The 26,423-nt window shown below is 37.5% G+C and overlaps 1 protein-coding gene across 5 annotated transcripts in view; it reads right to left on the bottom strand.

Moving 5' to 3' along the window:
• The window catches only part of CYSTM1 (cysteine rich transmembrane module containing 1), a 107,405-nt gene that overhangs the window by 2,111 nt on the left and 78,871 nt on the right, over positions 1 to 26,423 (bottom strand). Inside the window, exon 3 of one of the 5 annotated variants that reach the window (XM_051978539.1) lies at positions 8,747 to 9,789. The exons of the other annotated variants lie outside the window; for them this stretch is intronic. Coding sequence (XP_051834499.1) covers positions 9,689 to 9,789 — 101 coding nt within the window. The 3' untranslated portion in view covers positions 8,747 to 9,688. Of the gene's footprint in view, positions 1 to 8,746; positions 9,790 to 26,423 lie in introns of those variants that run through there. 5 annotated transcript variants of the gene reach the window in all.

Raw genomic sequence — 26,423 nt, 5'->3', positions numbered from 1 at the left:
CCTCTCTAGTCTTCCTCAGTTTAGCCCCCTGATTATCTTCTGTGTTTTGTGGATTTACATAATTTATACACACACATAATATAAAGTATATGTCATGTAACATATAACACACTCAAACATTTAATATATATTTATTTAATGAACAGTTTAGCCAATGTCTACAAATGGAAAGGCAGGCTTAAGTGCTACACCCATCCTACCAGAGGCAAGTAGGAAGGTAGAAAATTTAATCTGCCTTGTACTCATAGATACTTTAGTCAAACATTTTACAAGCTTCAAGGTACCCAAATCCTTATTACAATCTTTAGCTTCAAGGTAGTCAGATACCTCCCATGAAAACTAAGGATGGATGGAGGATAGTGAGCCAGACCACAAGTGAGGGCTAAGCTACCAGCAACCGAGAATATGAAAGAGAAACACTAGGTCTGTGGGCCAAGGGCATCTCATCACTGTTCAGTTAGACTCCCTAGCAACCAAATTCCAATTATTTTTTTCTTAGCTTTCCAGCAGCCAATTGTAATTAAAATAGAGCATGATGGGACATCAGGGGAAATTTGGTTGATGTTGATGGCTTGGAAGATCAGAGCAGAAAAGCACTCTGGGAGGCAAAGTATGTTTTAGAAATTTATCCTTAGGCTCTAATATATGTTTCAGATAGGCAAATCACAAGTTTATACTTATTTTGCCCCCAGTGTTCTATCTAGAGAACTACCTACAAAGAAAGAAGGAGGAGTGCTATAGGTTAAGAACGAAACCCAAGATAAGGAAGTGAATTTCTGCTTGAGAATTCCAATGTTACCACTTTCTTCCGACCAAAGAGACATGTAACTTATGCCAAACCATAGGTCTGTGAAGGGTGCTTTCACTGGCTATCATGTGGGCATCTCCCAGGCACTGGTAATATTAAGTACCATTGTTATCTATGGTACCTGGGAAAGAGAAAGCTCGTTTGTGGCAGAAGTTTGATCCTGACTTCTAAGTAAAGACTGAATCTGGGGCAGCAGAGGAGACACGCTGAGGCTCCTCAGAGCCGATGATGGGCAGGTGCCCCGAGTATTTTGGGAGGAAGTTCGATTTTTGCACACAAGCAGTAGTTTTCCTAATGCCTTGAGATGGTTCAGTCTTTAAGCACTCGAATAGTATCCAGAAGGAAAGAGGGATCACCAGTTTTTGCATGGAATTAAAACTGGGGGAGGAAGGGGATCCTAGGTTTACTTTAACTAATGATAGATGCCATCCCTAAAGTCAATCGCAGCTAATTCTGTACCCTTTCTCTTCCCCCGTGGCTGTAAAGGCCCTGGGCTCACAGGGCCCTGCTTCACTATTGCTGCAGGTTACTATTTAATTACTAAGAGTAGTTTCCTGTTCCTGTAGAGTGGTCTTGAAAAGCAAGGACTCAGCTCCCTGACTGTGGTTATGTTGGGGCCAGACTTAGGGCTGTTACCTGCTCTGCTTCCAAATTCACTTTATTCTCTCATGTACTCTATCCCCAGGGCCCTGGCATTAGCTTATGTAACAACACCTGCACTGGGGGAGTGGAGCAAATGAAAGACAATAATGTATATACAGCAGAACAACAGGTTCAGGGGTACAGCTTGGCACTTCCCAAGGCCTGAAGCTTGGAATCACCATTCCTAGCAAAAGATTTGACCAGACCAGGTAGGATCACGTGTCTATTAGGAAAGCAGGTCTTTCTCTGCTGATACCCCGAAGATGCCAGTGTAACCATAACAAGGAAGGAATCCAGCACTCAACCTGATTTGGGGCCTCAAGTACATGGAGATGAGAAAGAAAAGGTATACATGGGCAGGCCAAAGCAGTTCCTGATGTACATCTATGCCTGTGTTGGGCTATCTGGCAGAGGGATGATCAGAGAGCACATCAAATAGGGGTAATCACCTGTCTCATTTATATCCCTTTTGGTACCTTAGAATCTGATAACCATGAGCCCCAAAGGAAGGGATTCTTCTATCCCAACCCATGTGCCTAACTCTCGACCTTCCTTCATTTTAACCCCATCACATTGTCATAATTCCTGTCAAAAATATCCTCAAACAGGAGACTGTCCTCCTCCCATGTTGTAACTGTCCCCAGCTCTCTTCCCTTGATTTAATTTAAAAGCAGTCCATTGTCCATCTTAATAACTTATCCTAGAAGAGTGATAAGTAGTGAAATAACTCAAATGGAAAGGGGGACAGTCTCTTTTCTGGTTTCTATTTGGCAGCTATCAGCTCTGATTCACTAGGCAGGGAGAAGTTTTAAAGTTTTAAAGGTTTTATCTTGATACTAAATTATTAACTAAGTCATTCAAATTGATAAAGAATCCAAAGGGGGCTTGCTTTCCCCCAGCTTATTCTGTTCCTCTTCTGAAAATGCTTCTTCGGTTATCTAGTAGAAAATGCTCATGAAAAGATACTGGGGGTGGGGGAAGAGGGAGCAGATTGATAGGGCAGTGGATAGAGCACCAGCCCTGAAGTCAGAAAGACCCGAGTTCAAATCTGGCCTCAGACACTTAACACTTCTAGCTGTGTGACCCTGGGCAAGTCATTAACCCCAATTCCCTCAGCAAAACAAACAAAAAACCTCAAGACATAAAAAACACCAGGACAGAGATGGGGGGTGAGGGGAAGGAGAGGAATGATGGTACAAATACAGAGGGAAACCTCACTTTAAGCACTGGGAAAGGGCAGTGCCCACCCTCCAGGACTCCCTAAAGGGCTTTCTTATCCCTAAAGGAGTTTAGCTTCTATCTGTACTGTATTGTGTACTATATACACAATAAATACAAAGCAGTTTGGAGGTGGGGACTGTAGTAGCTGAGAGAGGGGAAAAGGAGAGGTAATATGCGAGCTCAGCTTGGAAGGGGCAAGGGATTCATAAGAGAGAATTAATTTCAGATAGATGGTCTAGCACCAGGGGTCCTCAAACTATGGCCCGCAGGCCAGATGTGGCAGCTGAGGCTGTTTATCCCCCTAACTCAGGCTATGAAGTTTATTTAAAGGCCCACAAAACAGTTTTTGTTTTTACTATAGTCTGGCCCTCTAACAGTCTGAGGGATAGGAAAGTGGCCCCCTATTTAAAAAGTTTGAGGACCCCTGGACTCTAGCCTGTTACAAAGGCTAGAGAGAAAGGGGAACAAAACATTGTGTTCACAGAACAGCAAGCAGGCCGATTGGATTGGAAATGGTATGTAATAACCCTGAGAAGGCTGAGGACTTTGTCTTTTATCTTGGGGGCAATATAGGAGCCATAGATGATTTCTAAACAGAGGAATAATGTATAAAACCTGTGCTTTACTAAAAGGTAATGGGTTGCACTAGGGTGATAACCAATGGTACCAGAGAGGAGATGAATATCTGAGACATAGCTGAAGAAAATGGACAAGACTGAATGGAAAAGGTGAATCAGAGGAAAGAGATAAAGACAACTCTTAAGTGTTTCTTAATAGTGTTGGAATTTAGTGAATATAGCTGGGGCAAAAACACATGGGGCAGCCTGTACACGTAGGGTACATCTGTGCTCAACAAAGGTAGGGAAGTTTGGAGATTAAGTATGTTTTAGTGAAAAGTTAGTGAATTCTGTTTTTGTTAATGGAGTTGGAAAGTTGCAGATAAACAAATTATTTGCATAAGAAACTGAACCCAGAGATGTGAAGATTTCTGAGAAAGACCCAGGACTGAGCCCTGGAGTGAGTGGGTGGGAAAAGGATGATGTAGCAAAGGAAACTGAGAAGAGTTCAGAAAAGTAGTGAGAGATCCAGTGTCCTGAAAGCCAAGAACTGAGAAAAACCAAAAGGAAGGGGATAGTCAGCATTAAGAAAAACTTCCTAAAAGTTAAAAAATGATGAAGACTGAGTAAAGCCATATGATTTAGAAATTAAGTCTCCAATAACCTTGAAGAGAACAATTTTAATCCAATGCTGGGGTAGAAAGCTGGATTGCTAAGAAACGAGAAAGCTCAAGAAGCAGTTATAATGATTTTTTTCTAGGAGATTGTATATCTCCTATTACATAGGATTATAAAGATTACACATAAAGTACAATGACTTGATGGGATGTTAAAATAAAGGGGAAGTTTTTTTTTTTTTTACGGATGAGATAAACCAGGATATGTTTGTAGTCAGTTAAGATGAACCTGAGGGGAAAAATGATGAGTTTAAACTCCTGAAGAGAATTAAGGAGGAAGGAGAAAAAGGATGGAATCAAAGGTGAATGGGACTGATTGGATGAAGTTTTCTCAGTTTGAGACTAAATCATATGACCCCTGTTTCCCAGAGCTCGAAGATGAGGTCTTGAACCCTGGGATGCAAGAAGTTACTGAAGTTACAGGAAGTGATGTGACCCACAGGAAGCAGACACTATCCAATGAAAAGGCTTCCAATTTAACCGGTTATTCTACTTCCTGCTGGTCAGGTCAAGCACATGGTAGGAGCTGGGATCCCTTCTGGGTGTGCTGGGCCTCTCCCTCCAGGGACTAAATAAATGCTTTCTCTTGTATACCTGAAGATATCTCTGATTAGTTAATTTGGGAAAGGGGGTCTAGCATCCACTCCACACAAAGGTATTGTGTGGAAAGGTGAAGAACTTACAGATTAAGCACATATTGATCAGAGACTTAACTATAGGCCCCAGTCACATGATTTTAGATGAGACCTGGACTGCATTCCATTGTCCAAAGAAGGAATTTAAGTAGCCGAAGCTGGATATCACCTTTTTCACTGCATTCCACTGACCAAATAGGGGGATAAAGGTTTATGTAACGGATTTCGGGGATTTTTTGTCTGAAATGTATAAAAGTTGTAAGCAGTTTCAAGTGAATGACTCTCCTGTGGGTATCCTTGCTGTCCTTTCAGCAGGACAGTCTGCTTTTCAAGATTCTAATAAATTCTTTCTGTACAATATTTGGAGCAACTCCTGAGTAGTCTGTTTGGGTAGGTGCAATTGCCCCAAACAGTATAAAACATAGGGACTGACTGTCCTTTCTCCAAATTTTGGAAATAAAGGAGCAGCAAATTTTAGAGAGACAGACTGAAAGAGAATCCTAGAAACAGAATGATACGATTCCAGAGATGGAAGAAACCTTGGAAGTTAACCAATCCAAACTCTTAGTGGTGTGCAAAATATAAACTTTTGATAATACATATTATTTTAATATGTATTCATTTAAAAAGAAATCAAACATTACATGTATTATGTCATTAAATTAAACAACAAAACCCAACTGATCAAGAATTTAAATAGTACTTAGATAATCTGTACAATATAGATAATTTATTTAAGCAATAAAAAAAGGTTCAGGATTAAAGAACATAAATATGCACTAATGCAAAAAAACAAAAACAAAACCAGAAAACAAAAAAAGCTGTAATTTATTCTAATGTCTTTGGTGACATCATGTGGAAAATGAGATAAAATGTGAAATGAGAAAAAGAATGACAAAGAAAAAAAGGAAGAACTTATTAAAGAAGAAAATAAATTCAAATTCACCAATTACCATGATATTGCTTACCTTTACTTCTCGCCTAGATTTCTAAAAGTCCTTAGAATCCTACTTTCCCCTATAAAAGTTTAGGGAGAGAAGCTGCTTTGAGGGACCTAGCAGAAATGATACGGCCATTCACTTCCATAAGTCTGTTTAATGACAAAGCCTTAATTTCTCCTTACCTTCTAAGGGACAAGAAACTAAAGTAGATGAATTTTCATACTAGCCATAGTAGCCAAGGTGCTGCCAAATCAGCTGAGACAACTTGGAATTATAAAATACTGGAACAGAGGGTATCTTGGAGATCACATAATTCAAGTTCTTTTTTTATAGCTTGCGGAAACAGGCTCAGAGAGAAGTTAATTGCTCAAAGTAAGGGAGCTTATTAGACACAAAACCCTACTTTCACCATGTCCCTGTTTATAGCTTCCTCCCGTGCAACCCTGTCCAGACAAACCAAGTCAGTGAAGTCTGAGCTGAAAGAAATTGGACTAAAGATGCTGTGAATTTGCCACCAAATTCATTCTCCTTCGGGGCATTACAGTGAGAATAAACAGGAATGTGGTATGGGAACCACAAACTTTCCCTCCTCTCTCCTCCCCCCCAAAAAGCAACCATCTTTTCCGGATTTCTCTTAAGTGAACTGCAATCAAATAGCTCAAAGTAAGAAGAATCAGATTCCCTACATTGAAAAATGGGCAGAGGGAAAATCATTCAAGCATTTGGCTTTTTACAAATATCATCTCATTTTATCTTCACAACAATTCCAAGGCAGGTGCTGTTATTATCTCCATTTTACAGATGAAGAAGTCAAGGCAGAGTGGGATTAAGTGATTATCAGGATCACACAGCTAGTTAGGGTCTGAGTCTGAATTTGAAATTTCTGATTCCAGGTCCAACACACTATCCACCAAAAAATTTTGCTGTTATAACTCCAACTTTTATTCCCAGAATATAAATCAAATCAACACTACTCTTGCTTATGCAAAGGCTTTAACAACTGATTGCCTAAAGCCTTCTCATTATACCAGAGGCTCCTCAGACTCAAATTGCCTTTTCCAGCCACCACTCTCCTTTTTGGGTTGTCTTCTCTTATGAGAATATATGTTCAATCCTTTTTTAAAATCTGTAAGCTCCAGTATCTAGCATACTTCCTGTCACATGACAGGCACTTAATGCTTTTTAAAATTTGTTTATTTATTATTTGGCATATGAGACTTCAAACATTTCATAATATATTTATTTTATAGAAAGAAACAATATGAAAGTAAGCAAGAACCATTCACACTAGAAGAATTCTGCATGTTTTAGTAGTATGAAGCTTTAGAGTGTAAAAGTTGATCAGAATGGATACAGGCGTCACAATGAATAAAAGCTAGCCAGAAATTTGTGGCACAGGTAAATTAATTGAATTTCTTTCTGAAAAGGAATAATCTGGCATCAGAAATTGTATCCTGAGAAAGGGGCTGGTATATGGTAAAGGACTTACACAGGATAGGTACTTACTAAATACTGAATTGGATCCATATTGTAAGATACTCAAAACAGTGAAGGTCCAGGCTAAAAGGGCTGAATGTTTAGTGTTTTTTTTTTTTTTTTTTTTTTTTTGGAGTACTTATTATAAACGGATAAGGCTATAGAAACAAAGAAACCAGCTAGAAGGAGTGCTTGGTTAGCCTGGAATCTATGAACCTGATTTTCAAAATATTTTGATCACATATTTCGAGATAATTATTTCCTTTGCAATTTTATCATTTTATGCAATAAAAAACATTATTCTTATAAGTCACTTAGGCTACCAAAGATATCCAAAGGTATCCACACACAAAAATGCAAAACATCTGTACTGAAAGAAATGCAAGATGGGAATTTTTTTTTTTTTAGGAGAACATATTAACTATTTATAAAAGGCAGCTTAAATTGGATGATCAAGAATCCCTTTGCCGGGTACAGACATCTATATAAAATATTTAAGTTCAAGGAGTCAGTGACTAAAATCACAGAATCATATTCACTTAGTAACCACCTAGTCCAACCTGTACACGAAATGCAAGAAATCTCTAGTAGAATTTAGTTGATAAATGGGTTGTCAGCTGCTGTTTAAAGACTTCCCACTGCACTTCTGGATGGGCTTTGGATAGGAGGAAGTTTTTCATGACTTTAAGTCTAAACTGACCCTTTTGTAACTTCCACGCCCCTGTTCTGAGTGCTGAACTCTGGTTTGGCCCCTCCCTCTACATGGCACACCTTGAAATTCCTGATCATGAGCTTCGCAAGTCTTCTCTTCTGCCTAAACATCCTGGGTCCTTGGATGCAATCTGAGATGAGATGGACTCCAGGCTCTCCCCACTCTGGTTCTCTTCTGGAGCCTAAAGCTCAGAATACAATGTCGTCCTTATTCTGGGATGCACCATCTCCAGAGGAGTGCTATATATGGAAGAGGACAGAAGCCGTGGGCGTTCCCACTCCTGGAAGCTAGGCCTTGCTTAATGCAGTCCAAGATTCCTTTAGTTTGTTCTTTTGGCTTCCACATCACACCTCTGATGTACATTGAGCTTGCAATCCACTAACCTTCCCCCTCCTACCACCCCTGCCTCCCAGTCCTCTTCAGAACTGCTATCTAAACATGTTTCCTCCATCTTACAGTTGTTCAATTTGTTTTCTGGGATTAAAATTCAGAGTCTGCAGGTTGGGAGATTTAAAAGGAGATTAAAGTGGAAGATCCTAAAGACTAGACAGTTTTCTTAATAGTTATGAGGTAGGTGGTGCAGTAGATAAAAATGCTGAACCTCAAGTCAGAAAGACCAGATACTTATTAGCTATCTGAACCTGGGAAAGTCACTTAGCCCTAGTTTTTTATTTGCAAAAGGGGATAAAACTACCTCCTAGGGTTGTTTTTGAGGATAAAATAAGATTATATATGAAAAACATTTTGCAATCTTAAAGTGCTAAATCAATGCTAGTTATTATCATTACTATTATTATAGAGAAATATAATATTTTGGGATCTATGATGTATAAACATGAGGACTTCCATAAAGTCATCGAAAGAGTATTTCCAAACATATACTAAAGGAATGTGGCCCAGCTTGAAAATGTATGGTTCTTTTAGCAAGCTAGATGTTAGGATCTTGCCACTGAAGTTAATTAGCAGGAAAGCACTCAAGGCAGTACACCTTTATTAGACAATATGAATTTGGCTTCTACTTGATAAAGAATCTGTCTGTGAAATCTGTCATAAGAAAATCCCAAGAGGTGACTATAAAAGCTGAAAACATGTCAAGAATTTATTAAGTACTCAACTTTATATACAGATAGACATGCCAAAAAATTTTAAAAAAAATTAAAATGATGGAATGAAATTAACACCTCACTCTCCCACTTCATCGGTGTCCTTGTTCCAGAGTAGACTAAATCATAATACCTGACTTGGCGCTGCATATTATGTTCTGACTAAAGATGCAGTGCATGAGTACTTGATAGATGAGCCAGTGAGGGGTTCCGTTAAAGAGCATGATCAATGACTTAGATGCACACCAAATTTATCACTCCCTATTAAAATACCTTGTCTCAAATTAGCTTATGGAATTTTCTGGACAGAACTGACAAAACAGTGCCAATATGCAATTGGATGTTAAAAATTAAGACATATAGAACCTTAGAGGTACTTAGCATGTTTTGTTCATGACAGGCTTAATATGTATATTATTTTAATGAGTATATACTATTTTCACATTATAATATGTAGATGGTGTGCTTCTGCAAGGAGAGTTCTGATAGTGATATTTAGCAAATCACTTTTTAATTCTGAGGTACGATCTTCATTGGACTCTTTTCTGGAATACAAGTAGATGCCACAGTGCTTTTATGCTGGGATCCAGGTGCCCTTGACAGTTGGAGCAAGCAGTGATAATCACTGCCTTTCAGCAGACTGGTTAACACTGGTGTTAGCCCTTAATACTTGTCACATGTGAGACTCACCTGAACATAAAAACTCTTAGCAATAGTGGGCCTATAATGTGAAACACACCAGAAAGATCTTATTATAAAATGAAAAAAAAAGTTACACTTCTGGTCCCATTGTGATGCAGTAAGGTGACTGTGCTGTGTTCGTGATTTAGTACAGCAACCAAATGGTAAGGACTAATGGGCATGCTGTTAGGGAAAATTGTAGAACCCCTGGTTGGCACAAGGAGATCTTGGCTGGTTAATCAAGCATGTCCATAAGGTGGCAGCAACATAAAACAGTCCAGCAAGCTGCAAGTGCTTCCCAGCAACCTTTCTTCTCATTGCGCTGTTCAATGAACACTAAGGGAGGAGAAGGAAGGAGAGAAAGGATCAGAAAAGAAAATAAGCTGCAAGCCTACTCTCCTTAGAGAGGCAGAAATAGTTAATAGACCCTCTCATCCTGCCACTTGCTTTATTCCTTTCTCAACAGATCTGAGCCTGAATATTTGGTCTATTTCTCCTCTACCTTTCCACTTCTTCCTACAAGATTCTGAAGACAATCTCTACTTTTTTCTATCCATCCATCTATCTACTTTTCAGCTCATGAAGAGTTCTCATTCATACCGTCTCTGCTCAGAAGCTACTGTTCTTAAGACTGCTTTTGTCAAAATTCAGCCTCTGCTTTACTTTTTTTAATCAAATGAAGGTGGCCTAGCTGTGCCAGATCTAAAATTATGTTATAAAGCAGCTGTGACCAAAACCATTTGCTATTGGCTAAGAAATAGACTAGTTGATCAGTGAAATAGATTAGGTTCAAAGGACAAAACAGCCAATAACTTTAATAATCTAGTGTTTGACAAACCCAAAGACCCCAATTTTTGGGATAAGAACTCACTATTTGACAAAAATTGCTGGGAAAATTGGAAATTAGTATGGCAGAAACTAGGCATTGACGCACACTTAACACCGTACACCAAGATAAGGTCAAAATGGATTCATGACCTAAGCATAAAGAATGAGATTATAAATAAATTGGAAGAGCATAGGATAGTTTACCTCTCAGACTTGTGGAAGAGGAAGGAATTTATGACCAAAGAAGAACTAAAGATCATTAATGATCATAAAATAGAAAATTTCGATTATATCAAATTGAAAAGTTTTTATACAAACAAAACTAATGCAGACAAGATTAGAAGAGAAGCAACAAACTGGGAAAACATTTTTACAGTCAAAGGTTCTGAATAAAGGCCTCATTTCCAAAATACATAGAGAATTGATTCTAATTTATAAGAAATCAAGCCATTCTCTGATAAATGGTCAAAGGATATGAACAGACAATTCTCAGATGAAGAAATTGAAACTATTTTTAGCCATATGAAAAGATGCTCCACGTTAGTATTAATCATAGAAATGCAAATTAAGACAACTCTGAGATACCACTACACCATTGTCAGATTGGCTAGAATGACAGGGAAAGATAATGCGGAATGTTGGCGGGGATGTGGGAAAACACTGATACATTGTTGGTGGAGTTGTGAATACATCCAGCCATTCTGGAGAGCAATTTGGAACTATGCTCAAAAAGTTATCAAACTGTGCATACCCTTTGATCCAGCAGTGTTGCTACTGGGCTTATATACCAAAGAGATCTTAAAGAAGGCAAAGGGACCTGTATGTGCACAAATGTTTGTGGCAGCCCTGTTTGTAGTGGCCAGAAACTGGAAACTGAGTGGATGCCCATCAATTGGAGAATGGCTGAATAAATTGTGGTATATGAATGTTATGGAATATTATTGTTCGATAAAAAATGACCAGCAGAAGGATTTCAGAAAAGCCTGGAGAGACTTACATGAACTGATGCTGAATGAAATGAGCAGAACCAGAAGATCATTATATACTTCAATAACAATAGTATATGATGATCAATTCTGATGGACGTGGCCCTTTTCAACAATGAGATGAACCAAATCAGTTCCAATAGAGCAGTAATGAAGTGAACAAACTACACCTAGCGAAAGAACTCTGGGAGACGACTATGAACCATTACATAGAATTCCCAATCCCTCTATTTTTGTCTGCCTGCATTTTTGATTTCCTTCACAGGCTAATAGTACACTATTTCAGAGTCCGATTCTTTTTGTACAACAAAATAACTTAGTACATGTATGTTTATAGTGTATTTAATTTATATTTTAACATACTTAACATGTATTGGTCAACCTGCCATCAGGGGGAGGGGATGGGGGAAGGAGGGGAAAAATTGGAACAAAAAGAAGCTTCCAGTCTTAGGCTATTCCAATAAGTCCCCTGAGGTTGCTTCAGGAACAAAGGGATGAATGGAAAGACTCATTTATCCCTGTTCAAAGTACTTGATTTCGTGGCCAAGAAATAATAAGTGAGAATGTAGTAAGGATAGTTATGTGAAGGGCCTAACTCGCAGGTTTCTTCTAAATTTACTCTCTCTCTTAGCTGCTGTCTAATTTGTCAAAGCTAGCTGGGGCAAGGGATCTAGAAGAAAGTAGGAGAGCCTCAATGTTGGAATTAGAACATTTAAGGCCCCTACATTAGCATCTTGCTTTTAGTTTTTTGGTGGGTATGAATTAGACAGGAAAGAACACTTCCTATTTCCATTTTCCCAAACATCTTGAAGGATAGAAGCAGCCATCAGAAATTTCTACAATTTGCTACTCGCAGAACTATGACTGAGATTCTCTGATTCCAAATAGGTCAGATCGCAGATTCCTTTTTAGTTGTCACAGAACTTAGTGAATTCATTCAGGCTTTCCCCCAATTCCATCTGTAAATGTTCCTATTTCTAGCAGTGACAAATCACTCTCTAATCAATTGGATTCCAACTAACTACTGGGGCAGATGGTTAAATTAAAATAAAAGTTATACTTTTAGAATAGTCACATTTACAAATTGGTTATTGACACTTAAATCTAACTAGAAAATTACAATATTATCCCATATACATTTTCATCATACGGTGTTGATGAGCTTAGTTGCAACCCAATAAAATACTTAAACTATTTGTTTACTTTGTCTTCTTAATATTTTCATCAAACATTTATTGAATTCATATGATTTTATAGGAGCCTGCTATAACCATTTCCAGATTTTGGCATGACATGGAAGATTTTGTTTTTTCTTCCCCAGCTCAAGGGTGATCTTTAATGATTAAAGTTTGATTTTATCTCATAAAATAAATAAAAGAACCAGTTTCATATCATAAGAGCAAACATCACATCTGATCCTCAAAATAAAGCCAAAAGGTTTCTTTCTACTCTCTCAAGATACTCAAGGAGCAGAGTGGACTTCCCACTAAGCCCACAAATGTGTATACTTTGAACAAGAGCAACTAAAGCTGCTTTCATTTGCCAAATAGATTAGAACAAAGCTTTAGAGCAGTTTTCTAAGGTGCATCACTCAGTTCTGTTATGAAGCACTGAGTAGGTTCACTAAAAATGCAGAGTTTCATTTGCTATTTCTTTTGACAAATATAAATGATAGTTTCTCAACAATAAGTGGGGTGAGGAGTCACAGAAACATAGAATCAGAATTATAGAGATTTGGTGCTAGAATAAATGGTAGAGATTTTTCTAGTCCAACTTTTTCATTTTACAGATGAAAACGCTGAGGCTGAGAGTGATTTGCCTGAACTCACAAGTGATGCTAAATGGGAAAGGCAAGGCTAGACTAAAGATCTTTTAATTCCTAATTCACTGTGTCTCCTACACCATAATGCCCTTCTTACAAAACAGAAGTGACTGAAATTCAAGGACCTTGGCTAAGAGAAGCCAGGGACACCAACTCACTGATTGGAATAGTGTTAAGAAAATTGTTCATATCCTTTGATTCAGAGATTTCACTAATGAAGAATGTCTCCATGTGAAGGAGACTATTTTCAATAAGACCCACAAGCATAAAAATACTTATACCTGATTTGGATGAAACCTTAGAAACAAATTTGTACTCAACTGCTGAGGACTAGATGAACAAATTATATGACATATGTAACTGATTATATATACTATTACACTGCAATAAGATGACCAAATCTTTGATCTTCTTTTCGGCTATAAGAGTTCCCCTCCCTTTGCATGTTAATGAACTCTGAAATTCCTTTACCTAATCAATCTTTTCTCATCCCATCCCTCTCTTATAGCCTTAAAAACCTTATCTTTGATTTTTGTTCTTAATATGATCTCCAATCCCTATCATCCTTCAGTTATTTCTTGGGCCATTACTCCTGGACCCTGGTGAACCAGTTCTTTACCTACTGCATTCAAATCTCTTGCTTTCTCTATCCTATCAATAATCAGGTCTTGCCAAGACTCAGTCTTAGTTTATTCTTCCCTCTCACATCATGCCGTCATAAGACTAAAACCTTGGATGACACCCACCATCTGCTGAACAAAATTATAGAAAATTATGAAAGTGTGCTGACTTGGTCCATTATAAATTTACGTTATTTAATTTCACTGCAGCAAGAAAAATATCCTGCCAAAACTGATTTACTATTGCACTTACCAACTTCCCTACTCCCTCAAACTTCCTATGGCTCCTTTTCTCTGACCTGTATCTGAGAGTTTTGCCTATACTACAAGTGAGGTCATTCACTCAGAGCTCCCTCTTTTCCCTTCCTCATCTCACATCATTCAGCTTTCTTTCCTCAGTATCTTCTCCTTCACCACAATCTCATGTGAAGAAGTGGCGCTTCTTTCCAAGGCTAACTTCCCTTCTGCACTTTTGATCTCATTCTATCTCATCTTCCTAGTAGATGGAATCTGCTATGACCCCTACTCTAGTAATTGCTTCTTTGCTGCCTACAAACATGCTGTCTCTCTCATCTTAAAAAAGCACCCCAGGCCCCCTTGTGATCTATCCATTACAATAGCTATCACCCTATATCTTCTCTCATTCTTCATTGGATTTCTTGATAAAGTTGTCTACATTCAATGCCCTCATTTCCTGTACTTTCACTCCAGAACTTTCTAATCTGCAGGCCACCTTCCAATTTCACCATGCACCAGAAACTGCTCTCTAAAGTTACCAATGATCTTTTAAGTGCCAAATCTAATGGCCTTTTCTTAATTCTCATCCTTTTTGCAGTCTTGAGTCTATTGGATCATTTTCTTGATATTGTCTTCTAAGTTTTTGTGTTACTGTGGTCGACCTAATTCTCTTTATTATAATATTTTACTTGGTAATTAATATCACCAGCTCTCTTGGACTCAGTCACCTCTCTCTATGCTAATGGTTCTCAGCTCTATCCAATACTTGCCTCTCTCCTGATTTGCAGTCTCACTTCTCCAACTGCCTAGTAGATAGCTTGAAATGGATGACCTGTGTACATTCTAAACCCAATGTGTTCAAAACTGAATTCATCTTTTGCCCCCAATTTCTAATTTATTGCCAAGTCTTTTTCTTTCTTTTTTTTTGGAATTAACTTTTGGAATTAACTGATTTGCTCAGATTCACACAGCTGCTAAGTGTCTAAGGGCTGTGTCATCTAGCTATCCCTAACCCTACTTCCTCAACATCTATTGGAAAGGTCTTCTCTCTTCTGACACTGCCACTACCCTGATGTAGATATTCATTACTTTTTGCCTGTACTACTGCAAGTCTCCTGATTGGTCACCCTGTCTCAAGTCTCTCAAGAAAAAGACTCAAGTCCCTCCTTCAATCTACCTATGTCACTCCCTACCTCCAATAAATTCCAGTGGCTCCCCATGACTTCCATTATCAAATATAAATAAAAACTTTGTTTGCCATTTAAAGACCTTCAAAACTTGGTTCCCTCCGCCCCTGTAATCATTTTATACCTTCCTTCCTTTCCATCTGTTCTATAATACAGCAACCACTAGCCTTTCTGCTCTTCCTTACACAGGATATTCATTTCCTTACTCTGTGCATTTCCACTGACCAGGAATGTTCAGTCTCCTCACTTTACCTTCTGGTTTTCTTCAAGTCCCAGCTAAAGTCTCACATTACACAAGAAGCCTTTCCTGGTTCCCCTCAATGCTAATGATTCTCTCTAAGATGACCTCCACTTTCTTCTTTATGTTTCTTTTATGTGGCGGCTCATACCCTAACAACCGAGAAGTACTCACAAGACTAGCTGTTTCTCAAGCTTTTTTTGCTCCATGACTCTTTATACTCTTAAGAATTAATAAGGACTTCCCAAGAGCTTTTATTTATGTGGGTGTTAATCATTTTTATTTTTCTTATTAGATATTAAAACACCTTAGAAAATTAAGAAAATGATTTTGATTTCATGGACCCCTGAAAAGGTCTCAAGGGCATGCAAATATCTGAGAACCTCTGGATCAGACTAATAATATATGGCATTTTAAAATCATTCCAATTCTGCCATACTCTTACCTGGCTAAATTACATCAGGGAATGCAGTTTTGTCCTGAGAACCTCAAGCATTAAGGGTCTATTTAAGCAGTGAAACTTATCGTAAGAACTAACTCTTTATGTAGGCACAGTGACTTAAAAGTCAATTTCTGAGTAAGTCTTATGGGTCTATTTAAGCAGTAAAACTTATCGTAAGAACTAACTCTTTATGTAGGCACAGTGACTTAAAAGTCAGTTTCTGAGTAAGTCTTATGATTGTTCTACACTCTTCCTGAATAGGTAGAATGCTCCCTCTCCCTTCTACTACATAAACAGACATATCTAACACCCTTCTTCTTGGCCTACTCAAGAGACACAGGATAAGCCACTATTTGGTAATTTCAGGGAAAAGATTGGGGGGAGGGGAGAAAGACAGCATTAGGGGGAGAACTATTAAAAATTGAGAAAATCCAGTCCCATAGTTTAGAGAAGATTTAAGGATAAGGGACTCGTCTTCTTGGCTGACTGAACTTTGGATAAGGGGGAACATAAGCAAAAGCCAGAAAAGGAGGATGGTGCATCTGCTCCAAACCCAGAAAGGGGCAATGGAGAAGCCAGGGAACAGAGCCAGGTTTTATATTGACTAGTCCAATGATCCAATAACTAATAAAAGTACAATTAATAGTATGTAGTAAAGTCCTCATTGTGTACAGACAATCTGTTGCAATAATGCATGGGAGACTTTTGACTATCCTGCAGAAAGAGTTAGATAGTTCTTGCTATGAGCGCTAAACTTTCTACCTGGAACAACTTGCCTGGACTTCAGACAGAAGTTTCCCTTTTTGTCTTTAATTCCCTCTCCCTGATAATTCCAGAAATAAGACTGTCTGATTCATGAATAGGCTCTTTGCCACTGCTCAGGGCAGAAGCCCAACTTGAGGTCCGCTGTGTAATGAGATCAGGTTCCCACATGGCCTTAACCCCAAAATCCTGGCTCCTACTTGTTTTTACCAGACTTTGAAAAGGAACACCTCAAATGCTTTATGGCAGAACTCAACTAAAAGCTATCCTTCTCCTCTCCACTCCCCCCCTCCCCATTTTTTCAACATAGAAGGACCATCTAGAATCTGGGGTTGTTGTTTGTCCTGTCTTAAGACAGGGCCTCCTGTCCTCACCTTTTGTCATAGGTGGTGGCTGTGTGGTAATGAAAAGACAGTTGCTTTTTGAAGAATCCATCTATAAACACAGGCCACAGTAGTAAACACATTCTGTTTTCCACCATTTCATTTTTTTACTTCTCTTTGTTCTCCCTCAGGTCAGCCCAGGCTGACACACTTTCTTATGTCTCAAATCCAGACTTCCCTTGAGTAGAAGCAAGCACCTAACCAAAAATTGTAAAGGGAAGCAGATGAGAAAGAGCCCCGATTTTCCTCTCTCTGCTCTGTTTAGCCAAATCCTAGCTGTTCACTGTCAGTGTTCAACTTGACCCTGCCTTTTTTTTGGCCCTGAAAGTCATCTTTGAATGACTAAAACCTACAGTGATATATATATATTTTTAACTTAACTCTGAATCCCTTAATGATACTGAAATGGCTCTGTAGTTTGGAAGGTATTGGTATTCCTTCCAATGATGAAGCTTACAACCCCTATCTTTTCTTTCTAAATGACTCTCTCATCCATGTCCTTCCAGATTTTATAAAGGACTAGGAGTAAGGAGTCAGGGAGAATTTCTTCTAGATCTCGACTTCAACTGGAAATCAATGGAGTATGCAGACTATTTATTAGCTATCCTTCACTCTTGCAATCTAATCAGACAACTTTGTTTCCATATAAGACTGTTTGAACAAATTAGAATCATTTTAAGATTATTTTCTTGTTTTATGCATGTAAATTGAGTGTTTGCAACAAAAAAGTATACTCATCAAGAACAGAATTAACATGTTTTCTACTTTTTTATATTTTCCAAATGACTAAAACAGATGACAAGCAGGGGTAGGCACATAGTAGGTACTCAATAAATAAATGAGTCATGCTGCTTATTGCCAGAATATTTTATTGTTCCTGCCAAAAACAGTGAATGAGGCAATAGTTAATCTATTTTATACATGAATATCTTAGAAATCTGAGTATTTTATAGGACTCAAAGTCTCCCTATGGCTTTTAACTTTATTACATGAACTTAGAAGTGAACAGACATCTTTGAGAATGCCAAGAACTCAAAGTTCATTTGCTGAATTGCTGGCAAAGAGAATAGGAACATGGCAAAACTGCTCAGGACCAAGTAAATCACAGAAGTTTAACAAGGAAAAGAAACAAATAACACATAAATAGATGGAAACTGAAGCTGTGTAACCCTCTTTTTGGGATTATGAAGCTTTGCTAGGAAATGGTTCCTTAAAGTAGGATTATTTATGTGAGTTTTTTCCCCTCAATGTTTATTAAAATTCAAACAAATAAAAAAACAGACTTTTTAAGAATCTGGATTTAAGCAACACTAAGTAAAAAAAAAATGTTCATGTTAAATTGTTTTGGGGGAAGCAATAGTGGCTCAAGTTAAATAAATGATTTTGTCATTTCCTTGCTCAACCTCAGATACAAAGTTGAAATAATACTAATTCAATGACTAAATGTTTTCAGACAGGAAGATACAGAAAATTTAAAAGCAATTTTGCAAAGAAGTTCACTAGCTAGGCTTTTAGAACTCCCAAAACTGAAGAGAAAGGCTAAGAGGTAAATGTTTGGTTTTCCCGATTGTTGTTTCAGGGCAGGGAGGGACTGGTACATGTTTTGCATTATCTTTTGAGTTACTTTGACTCATAGGGAAGTACCAGACCAAAAGGTCTCCTTCAAATACTACTCAATGCAAGAACAAATACTGCCCTATCTATGTATGGAACACGAAGTATTCTTATCTTAGGTATACACAAGTGGTTTCTACAGATATCAGATTCTCTTGTTACCTATTAACTCCAATATGTAAATTTGTACAAAACATTTCAGGCTTTTTCTTTACTGAGAAGCTGAGTGCTAAGACTAAAAACTACTGAATGTGAACTGAAATTTATTTCAATTTAAAAAATCCTTTTCGAGATTCTAAATAAATGTTTCAATTTGTTTTTTTTTGACAAGTTTAACCAAAATTTGTCAATGGATAATGACATTTGTATAAACTATTATTTTAGTGAAAATAAAAATTCAGCCTTTATGAATTTGAATTTATGAACCTAAGTAGGTTCAAAGTGCAGATGACTTCTTTGCTGTAGGGTCTAGTTACCTAATTGCATTTGGGCTTTGATTTCCTTATTTGCATAAATAAATATACTGGCTCAAATCAAGAAGACTTGAATTCAAATCTGGCCACAAGAAATTCACTAACTATAATCTTAGTAATATTACTTAACTCTGTCTATTTATTATTCTGTTATTTCCCAGAATTGTTGTGAGATTAACACTGGGTAATAATTATAAAGCATTTTGCAGGCTTTAGGGAGTTACAGAAATGCTAACTAGTCTTATTTTCTTTCAGAGCTCAAGATTTCTACTTTTAAAAAATAATGCTTTATTTTTTCATCCACCTCATGAATTCTATAGATAGCTCACATAAAATAAACCTAAAATGATTCTTGAACACCAATGTTCATTTCTGAGTATATAAAATACTTGAAAAACTGAGACTCTTCCCACTGGGATAAAAGGTAATGTTACCCATAAATCTATTTTGTTCCGTGTTCTTGAAAAACAGGAAGACAGAAAGAATGGAGATGGCCTTCAGGAATAGGGCAGCAAGTCAAACAATAACACAATTCAGGATAACTTTTATTATATTGTCAAGCTTTTATAAGGAGGGTATTCCCTTCAATTCCTTCCCACTTGCTCTAGCCAGTAGTTGCTGAAATTTGAGGGATAAAGGAACTAATAAAATGAATGGTGCCTTAAAGAAACAACAGGTTTATCCTTGCTACAAAGGATGTAATAAGATTGATTAACAATAGTTTGTAAGCACTATTGTATACCTAGGGTAAGTAATAATTGCTCAAGGAGAATGCAGTATGTTCAGTATATCACTGTGTAGCTGGAGACAGGGTTGGGGGTATGGAAGCAATTTATTTTGGGCACCTACTTTTTTGGACTTTATTTGCACCTGATTCAGATAGCAAGTGCCATGATAGATACATCCTTTTTACTTTGTAAATATATCATCTAACAACACCTAGCTAGGATTGGGTTATTTTGTGGCTGGTCTGTCCCTGTCAAGACAGCAAAGTCCATCTCAGAATAGGAATTTGTAAAGACACTATTTTCAAGGTCAGAGTTCATTACTAGTATCTTATCCCCATAGCAGACACACGAGGGGAAGGTTGGAACCTTTCCTCGTAAGCCCTCATAGAGGGCTGGAACTATGCACTGAGGTCAGGACTGCCTAGCACTTGAAACTAACTACTGATTGGACAATACTCTATGGGCATGTGCTTGGAAAATGGTCCTTTCCACTAGCCGTACTGGCTCAATGATTGGTATATAGAGGATTGTAGGAGGGACTAGGCTGTGGAGTAAAGCTAGCCAGAGACACTCTAGGTGGTAGATGAGGGAAGGTGGTCGTGGAGATTCTGCTTCCATCCTGCTCAATCCTGAGTCTGGGGACCAAGAATAAAGATTGAGGACTTTTGCTTATCCTGACTCCGGTTCTGGGGTGTCCTGGGTGAGAGCCCAGTCGTTACAAGTAAGACCTCACAGATGATCACAATACACATACTTGAGAGTTTAAAAAACTGTCCAGAAACCCTTTTTAAAGGTGAATTGAGATCAGGGCCTGGGCACAAAAGTATTAGACCAGCCACCCGGGCTTCCTGTTTAGCTCTCTAGCTTCCAATCCCTCTCTCCAAAACAGTACTGAAATAAAACTTCCAAAGTTACAGTGCTATAGTACTTCTCCCTTGGGAGAGGGCAGGGCCAGAAAAGCAAAACCCCCAGCGCTTGTTCAGTCCAAGGAGAAGAAATATATCATATTCTCAAGTGCCTCTCTAGTGCCTGCCTATCCATTTCAGAAACCTTCAACTCCAGAATAGAAGAGAGAGCTGAGGAGAAGTAGGCCTGAAGGCTAGGTGGTATACCTTCACACATAAGTCAGGTACTTCCAAATAATTCATTGTCACAATACAAGAATCGCCAACTTCAAGAAAAACCTCCACTTAAACATAACAAACATAGTAAGCATACATTGTTAAATCCCAAACTGGAAATGTCTCCAGTAGTCAAGGGTTTTCAGAAAGAAGCTCAGGGTTCTTGAGGGTAAACTGAAAGGCTTGAAGGAATGAAAATGGTAAACTACACAGAGATTATTCCTAAGAAAAAAAAAGTAAAACAAAATCTCAGGCTGGTCCATATCTAACAGCCAATATAGTACCCTGTACACAGCAGATGCGCCCCAAATACTTAAGTTCAATTGTCTGGGACATCTCTTTTAAAACTTGATGGTTTTAAACTTGACCTGGCCTCGGAGAAAATGTCAGTCACTGCAATCTTCTCTAAAACCTAGCCTGCTACAAGGAACACAACTTTTCTCTGTCTACTGGCTTATTCCTTCCACCCCATCTCTTTCCCAAGGAATCTCCTTCCTCTTTTTATTTTTTATTTTTCTATTTTAAGGCAATTGGGTTAAGTGACTTGAACTCAGTTCCTTCTTCAGAGCAGGTGCTCTATCCATTGCACCTTCGAGCTGTCCATCTCCAAGGAATCTTGATAGTCATGCTGTTTAGAGTACAAGCTCTGATGGTAAGCATGTAAAGTTAGCTCCAGGGGCCCACCTGATACTTTGCCAACAAGCAAAGACTGGTGACACGAGCAACACTTATCCAAGAAATTACTGTTCACAATCAGACCATTTCTCAGAGGTGCTGTCTTGCTCTGTTTTCAATAGCTTCAGAATATAAGGCCAGAAGGAGATTATTTGGTCTGAATCTAAAGCTTAAAGAGACTTAGATAAAGGCTGTTTAACCATGAGACAAAAGATTTTAAATAGTCCTAACACTATATGAATCATGTTTTTTCTCCTCAAATAGTAAAATTGTATAAAAAGAAGGCTAAGATAGTATTTTTCAATTTAAAAAAGTCAAATTGAGGTTTTTTTGCCCTTCCCTCCTTTAAAGCTTTTTTTTTTTTTTAATGTATATGTGTAACCAGAGTCTATAAAGCTAGAAATAGACCTTATTTACACTACGCCTGAAGGAGGCTTTCTGAGCATTCAGGGGAGTATATGAACCATGCTAACTAAAATTCACCAGATGCTTCATTTATACGTGAAGGTCTACTACAAAATCTTCAGGTCTGGCAGCACAGGTGAGCACTCTTCTATGCTGGACTTGCAGGTTTCTGAAATGGACAGAGTATATGTGAGGCAGACTGAAGGAGAAAAAAAAAACTGGGAATGATAAGGAAAAAGACTGAGGAGAAGCTGTACTTTTATCACTCTGAGTCATAATAGTTTTCTTATTTAATCAATAGTTCTTCCAAGTATTCTGAGCACAGGGCAGCTAGTTAAAGTTGGGGCTGCAACTTGACAAGATTTTATATATAGGAGCTCAAATGAAAACCAATAGCCACAGGAGGAGGGACTAAATACTGTAACAGATTAAAATCCTTTTAAAGAGGACAGACTGTTCAAGAATCCACTTGAATTACTATTCTGCTAGACTGCAAAATCAAAGTGAAGAAGAGAGCGACCATAATCTTTCCAAAACCAGTAAAAACTGAGCAGCAGTGGTATGTCTCCTTTTCTGCCTTCTATGTTTCAGTTTCCTCAACTGGTTCTGGGATGAGTGGATAGCGATATCCTAGTTGGGATAGGCCTTTGAGCTTTCAAGTCAAATCATTTAATAAACATTTCTTAAATGCCCACAATGTGCCCGGCACTAAGCACCAGAAGAGCTCACAGTCTCATGAGGAGAGATAACATGAAAACAACTGTTTGCAAACCAACTACAGAAAGAAGACATGGGTTATGGGTGCCTCAAAAGGGGAGGAGAATCTTGAGTCTGAGGTGGGAGAGAAACGCACAGGAAGAAAAGAAGAAAACTCAATATTCCAAAAGACAAATGATAAAAACATACAAATTAAGAATAAGTCACCCAGCAAAACTAAGAAAAAATCCTATGAGGAAAAGAAATGAACCTTTAATGAAATACAGAATTTCCAAGTGTTCCTCATAAAAAGCCAGTACTGAAGAGATATTCCAAAATGTACAAAAAGAAATACAGAAAATTACAGCTATTTATTTAATTGGAAATACTATGTGGAGATAAACTATTTACATGGGAGATAAGAAACAGGTATCTTCTCAAAATATTAATATTTCTAAGGGTCCCAGAGAAAGGTATTCTGGTTTAAAGAAAGTTTAAGGAAAAGACAAAAATAAGAAGGATTAGGGACTTTCTTTGGGAAAAAAGGAAAGGACAAGACATCATTATGATATAACAGAGGCACATAAAATGAATATTTGCTTATGGAGGAAAGACTAAAGGGAACAGTATCTCACATGCCTCACTTTCACATAAAAAAAGCCAAACACAATTATAGGTCATTTGAAACTCTAGACTTATGGTAGATTCATAGTCACATGCAGCCAATGTCTGTAGAAAGAGAACCACCGACAAAAATCATTATCAATACTTTATATGTACAACAAATATGTATATCTTACCAAAAGATAATTATTGAAAAAAAAATTTGAACTCAATCCTCCCTCATTCTGAAAATTAAAGAAGAGGCTAATAAAACAAAGCAAAAGATGAAACTGATTAAATGAGGAGCCAACTTTTTGAGGGAAAAATGGATAAACAGTTGCTAGTTTGATTAAGAGAAGAAAAGCAAAGTGTATCCAAAATGAAAAAGGTGATTAACTACAACAAGGAGGAAATAAGCACTGCACTAAGTGTTAGAGATATAAAGAAAGGCAAAAACCACTGACTGTGAGATAACTCAGTTTAATAGAGAGCACAATATTGGTGTAAACAACTATGCATATCCAAGATAGTGAAAATGCAACAAGTTAGGGAAATAGAAATGTCTCACATAAGGGAAAAATAAGGAGATTAATGTCATTGAACTATAGGAAATCTAGAGAGGTAAAAGGAAGCCAATAATATAAATAATAAAAACTACATGATCCTATCAATAGATGTTAAAAAGGCTTTGGGGCAAAAATCCAACATTTAAAGGGCTTTAAACAGCAAAGCATTTTATTTTTTAATCCAGAGGAGTCCCTGGAGTTTAATGAATAGTAAAGAGGGTTTTGAGGCACCCATAACCCATGTCTTCTTTCTGTAGTTGTTTTCATGTTATCTCTCCTCATGAGACTGTGAGCTCTTCTGGTCAAACTTGTTCTTCAGGAAGAGCAATTTTACAGCTGAATATAGAACAAGAATGGGTTGAGCAGATATTCATCAGGATACTACAAAGCTGAGTTGTAAAATAATAAGCATCTGCATCAGAGTAGTAAGTGTCATAGGAAAGAAAGAGATATATGTGAGGATGTACAGTAGGATCTATAGGATTTGGCAAGACATTAGATATTCAAGGTAAAGGGGGAATTTAGGAAGACATATAGGTTGTAAGTGTAGGTAACTGGGTAAATGATACTATCCTTTTGGAAAGTAATACACAGAAGGGTTTGGCGAGAATGATAATAGGGTTTGTTTTGGACATACCGAGTTAGAGAATTCTTCAGAAAATCCAGTTCAAGACGTGAGATGCAAGAATGGAGGTCAAGGGAGAAGTCAGGGCTTCATAAAAAGAACTAGGTATTATCTGCATAGAGATGATAACCGAATCCATGGGAGCATATAAGATCAAAAGAAACAGCACAGAGAAGGATGAGAGGAAGGAAGAGAGGTGAGAAGAAAACATTACCTCAGATAGAACTATGATTATTACGCACAATCTTGGAAGAAGATCCAGCAGAGTGACTGAAAGAAGCAGTCAGACAAATGGGAGGAGAATCAGGAGAGGGAAGTGCCACAGAAACCAGTATCAAAAAGACTGATAGTGCCAGAGGTTGCAGAAAGATCAAGAAAGATGAGAACCGAGAAAAGGTCATTTGATGTGGCAATTAAGAGATCATCGGTAACTTTAGAAAGAGTAGTTGAATGATGAGGCTGGAGCCAAAAGTCAGACTGCAGAATTAAAAAGAGGGTAAGAGGAAAAAAAAGGAACAAAACTGGTAACTTAGAGGGAACCCATGAACACTCACAGAGAGAAGAGACACTATTCCTATTCCCTATCTTTCCAGTCTTCTTATGCTTTACTTTCTCAATGTACTTTTAATTCAAGTGATACTGCCACCTTATTGTTCCCTGTACAAGATTATGTGCATTTTCTCTGGCTGTCCTCCATGGCTTAGAATGCTTTTCCTCATTTCTACTATCTAACCTCCCTGGTTTCCTTAAAGTCTCAGCTAAAATTTCACCTTCTCTGGGAAGTTTTTCCTAATTTTCCTTAATGGTAATGCCTATCCTCTGAAATGATCTCCAATTTACCAAGAGTGTTTATATGTGTGTATGGATATATGTAGAGATACACACACTCATTCATACACATATAGCTTTTTCAAACATAGTAGTTTGCATGTTACTTCTTTCATTAAGCTGAGCTCTTTGAAAATAGCTACTTGTTTGCCTTTTTTTGTAAATACTCCAGGATCTTTGTATTAAAAAATATTTCAGGATCAGATGGATTCATGACTAGTGAATTCTATTAGACATTCAAAGAACAATGAATTATCATATAAGTTATTTACAGTAACTGGCAAAGCATCCCTTCCAATCTTTCTATGAAAATATGGTCTTGATAGTTAAACCAGGGAAAGATAAAGCAGAAAAAGAAAACTACAAATATCTCTAATGAAATGGTTGTAAAATTTTTAAATAAAACATTTAGCAAATAGGCTACAATAATATATTAGAAAGATTAAAGTTTGTGCTCAGTTTATATTTATACCAGGAATGCAGGACAGGTTCAGCGAAAGAAAGCTATAAATGTTAATAATATAAATAATAAAAACTACATGATCATATCAATAGATGTTAAAAAGGCTTTGGGGCAAAAATCCAACAGCTTTTTCTTCAAAACATTAAAAAGCATACAAATAAAAAGACCTTTCCCTAATACAGTAAAAATATCTACCTAAAACCAAGATTAAACATTAATGTTCAATGGAGAAAAATGAAGAGGTCTTTCTAATAAGATCAGGTATAAAACAAGGATCTCTATTATCAATACTATTTGTTGTTTGTCTTTCATTCTCAAACAGGATCATGACATTTAGGAGGTGATGTCATGACTTGCAAGCAAATTGTATAGTGAGGCAGAGCTGGGCAAAGCCATCAGTTTCACTCTCTTGTTCAGAGTCATTTGCATCCAGTGGCAAAAGCAGGATGACTGGCAATGGTCCTGAATGCAGTGGCCTTTTAAAGTTAAATCTAGAAATGCTAGCTATAGCAATTAGACAAGAAGGAAAGTGAATGAATAAACATAGGCAAAAAGGAAAAAAAACACAGTTTTTTACAGATGAAATAACTACTATAGAAAACTGTAAAGAATCAACCAAAAATTAATAATAAACTCAGCAAGTTTCAAGATATAAAATAACACAAATA

Source organism: Antechinus flavipes, chromosome 2 (assembly GCF_016432865.1).
Source record: "Antechinus flavipes isolate AdamAnt ecotype Samford, QLD, Australia chromosome 2, AdamAnt_v2, whole genome shotgun sequence".
In the NCBI taxonomy this organism is placed as follows: Eukaryota; Metazoa; Chordata; class Mammalia; order Dasyuromorphia; family Dasyuridae; genus Antechinus; species Antechinus flavipes.
This window is presented reverse-complemented; position numbering and strand designations above follow the sequence as displayed.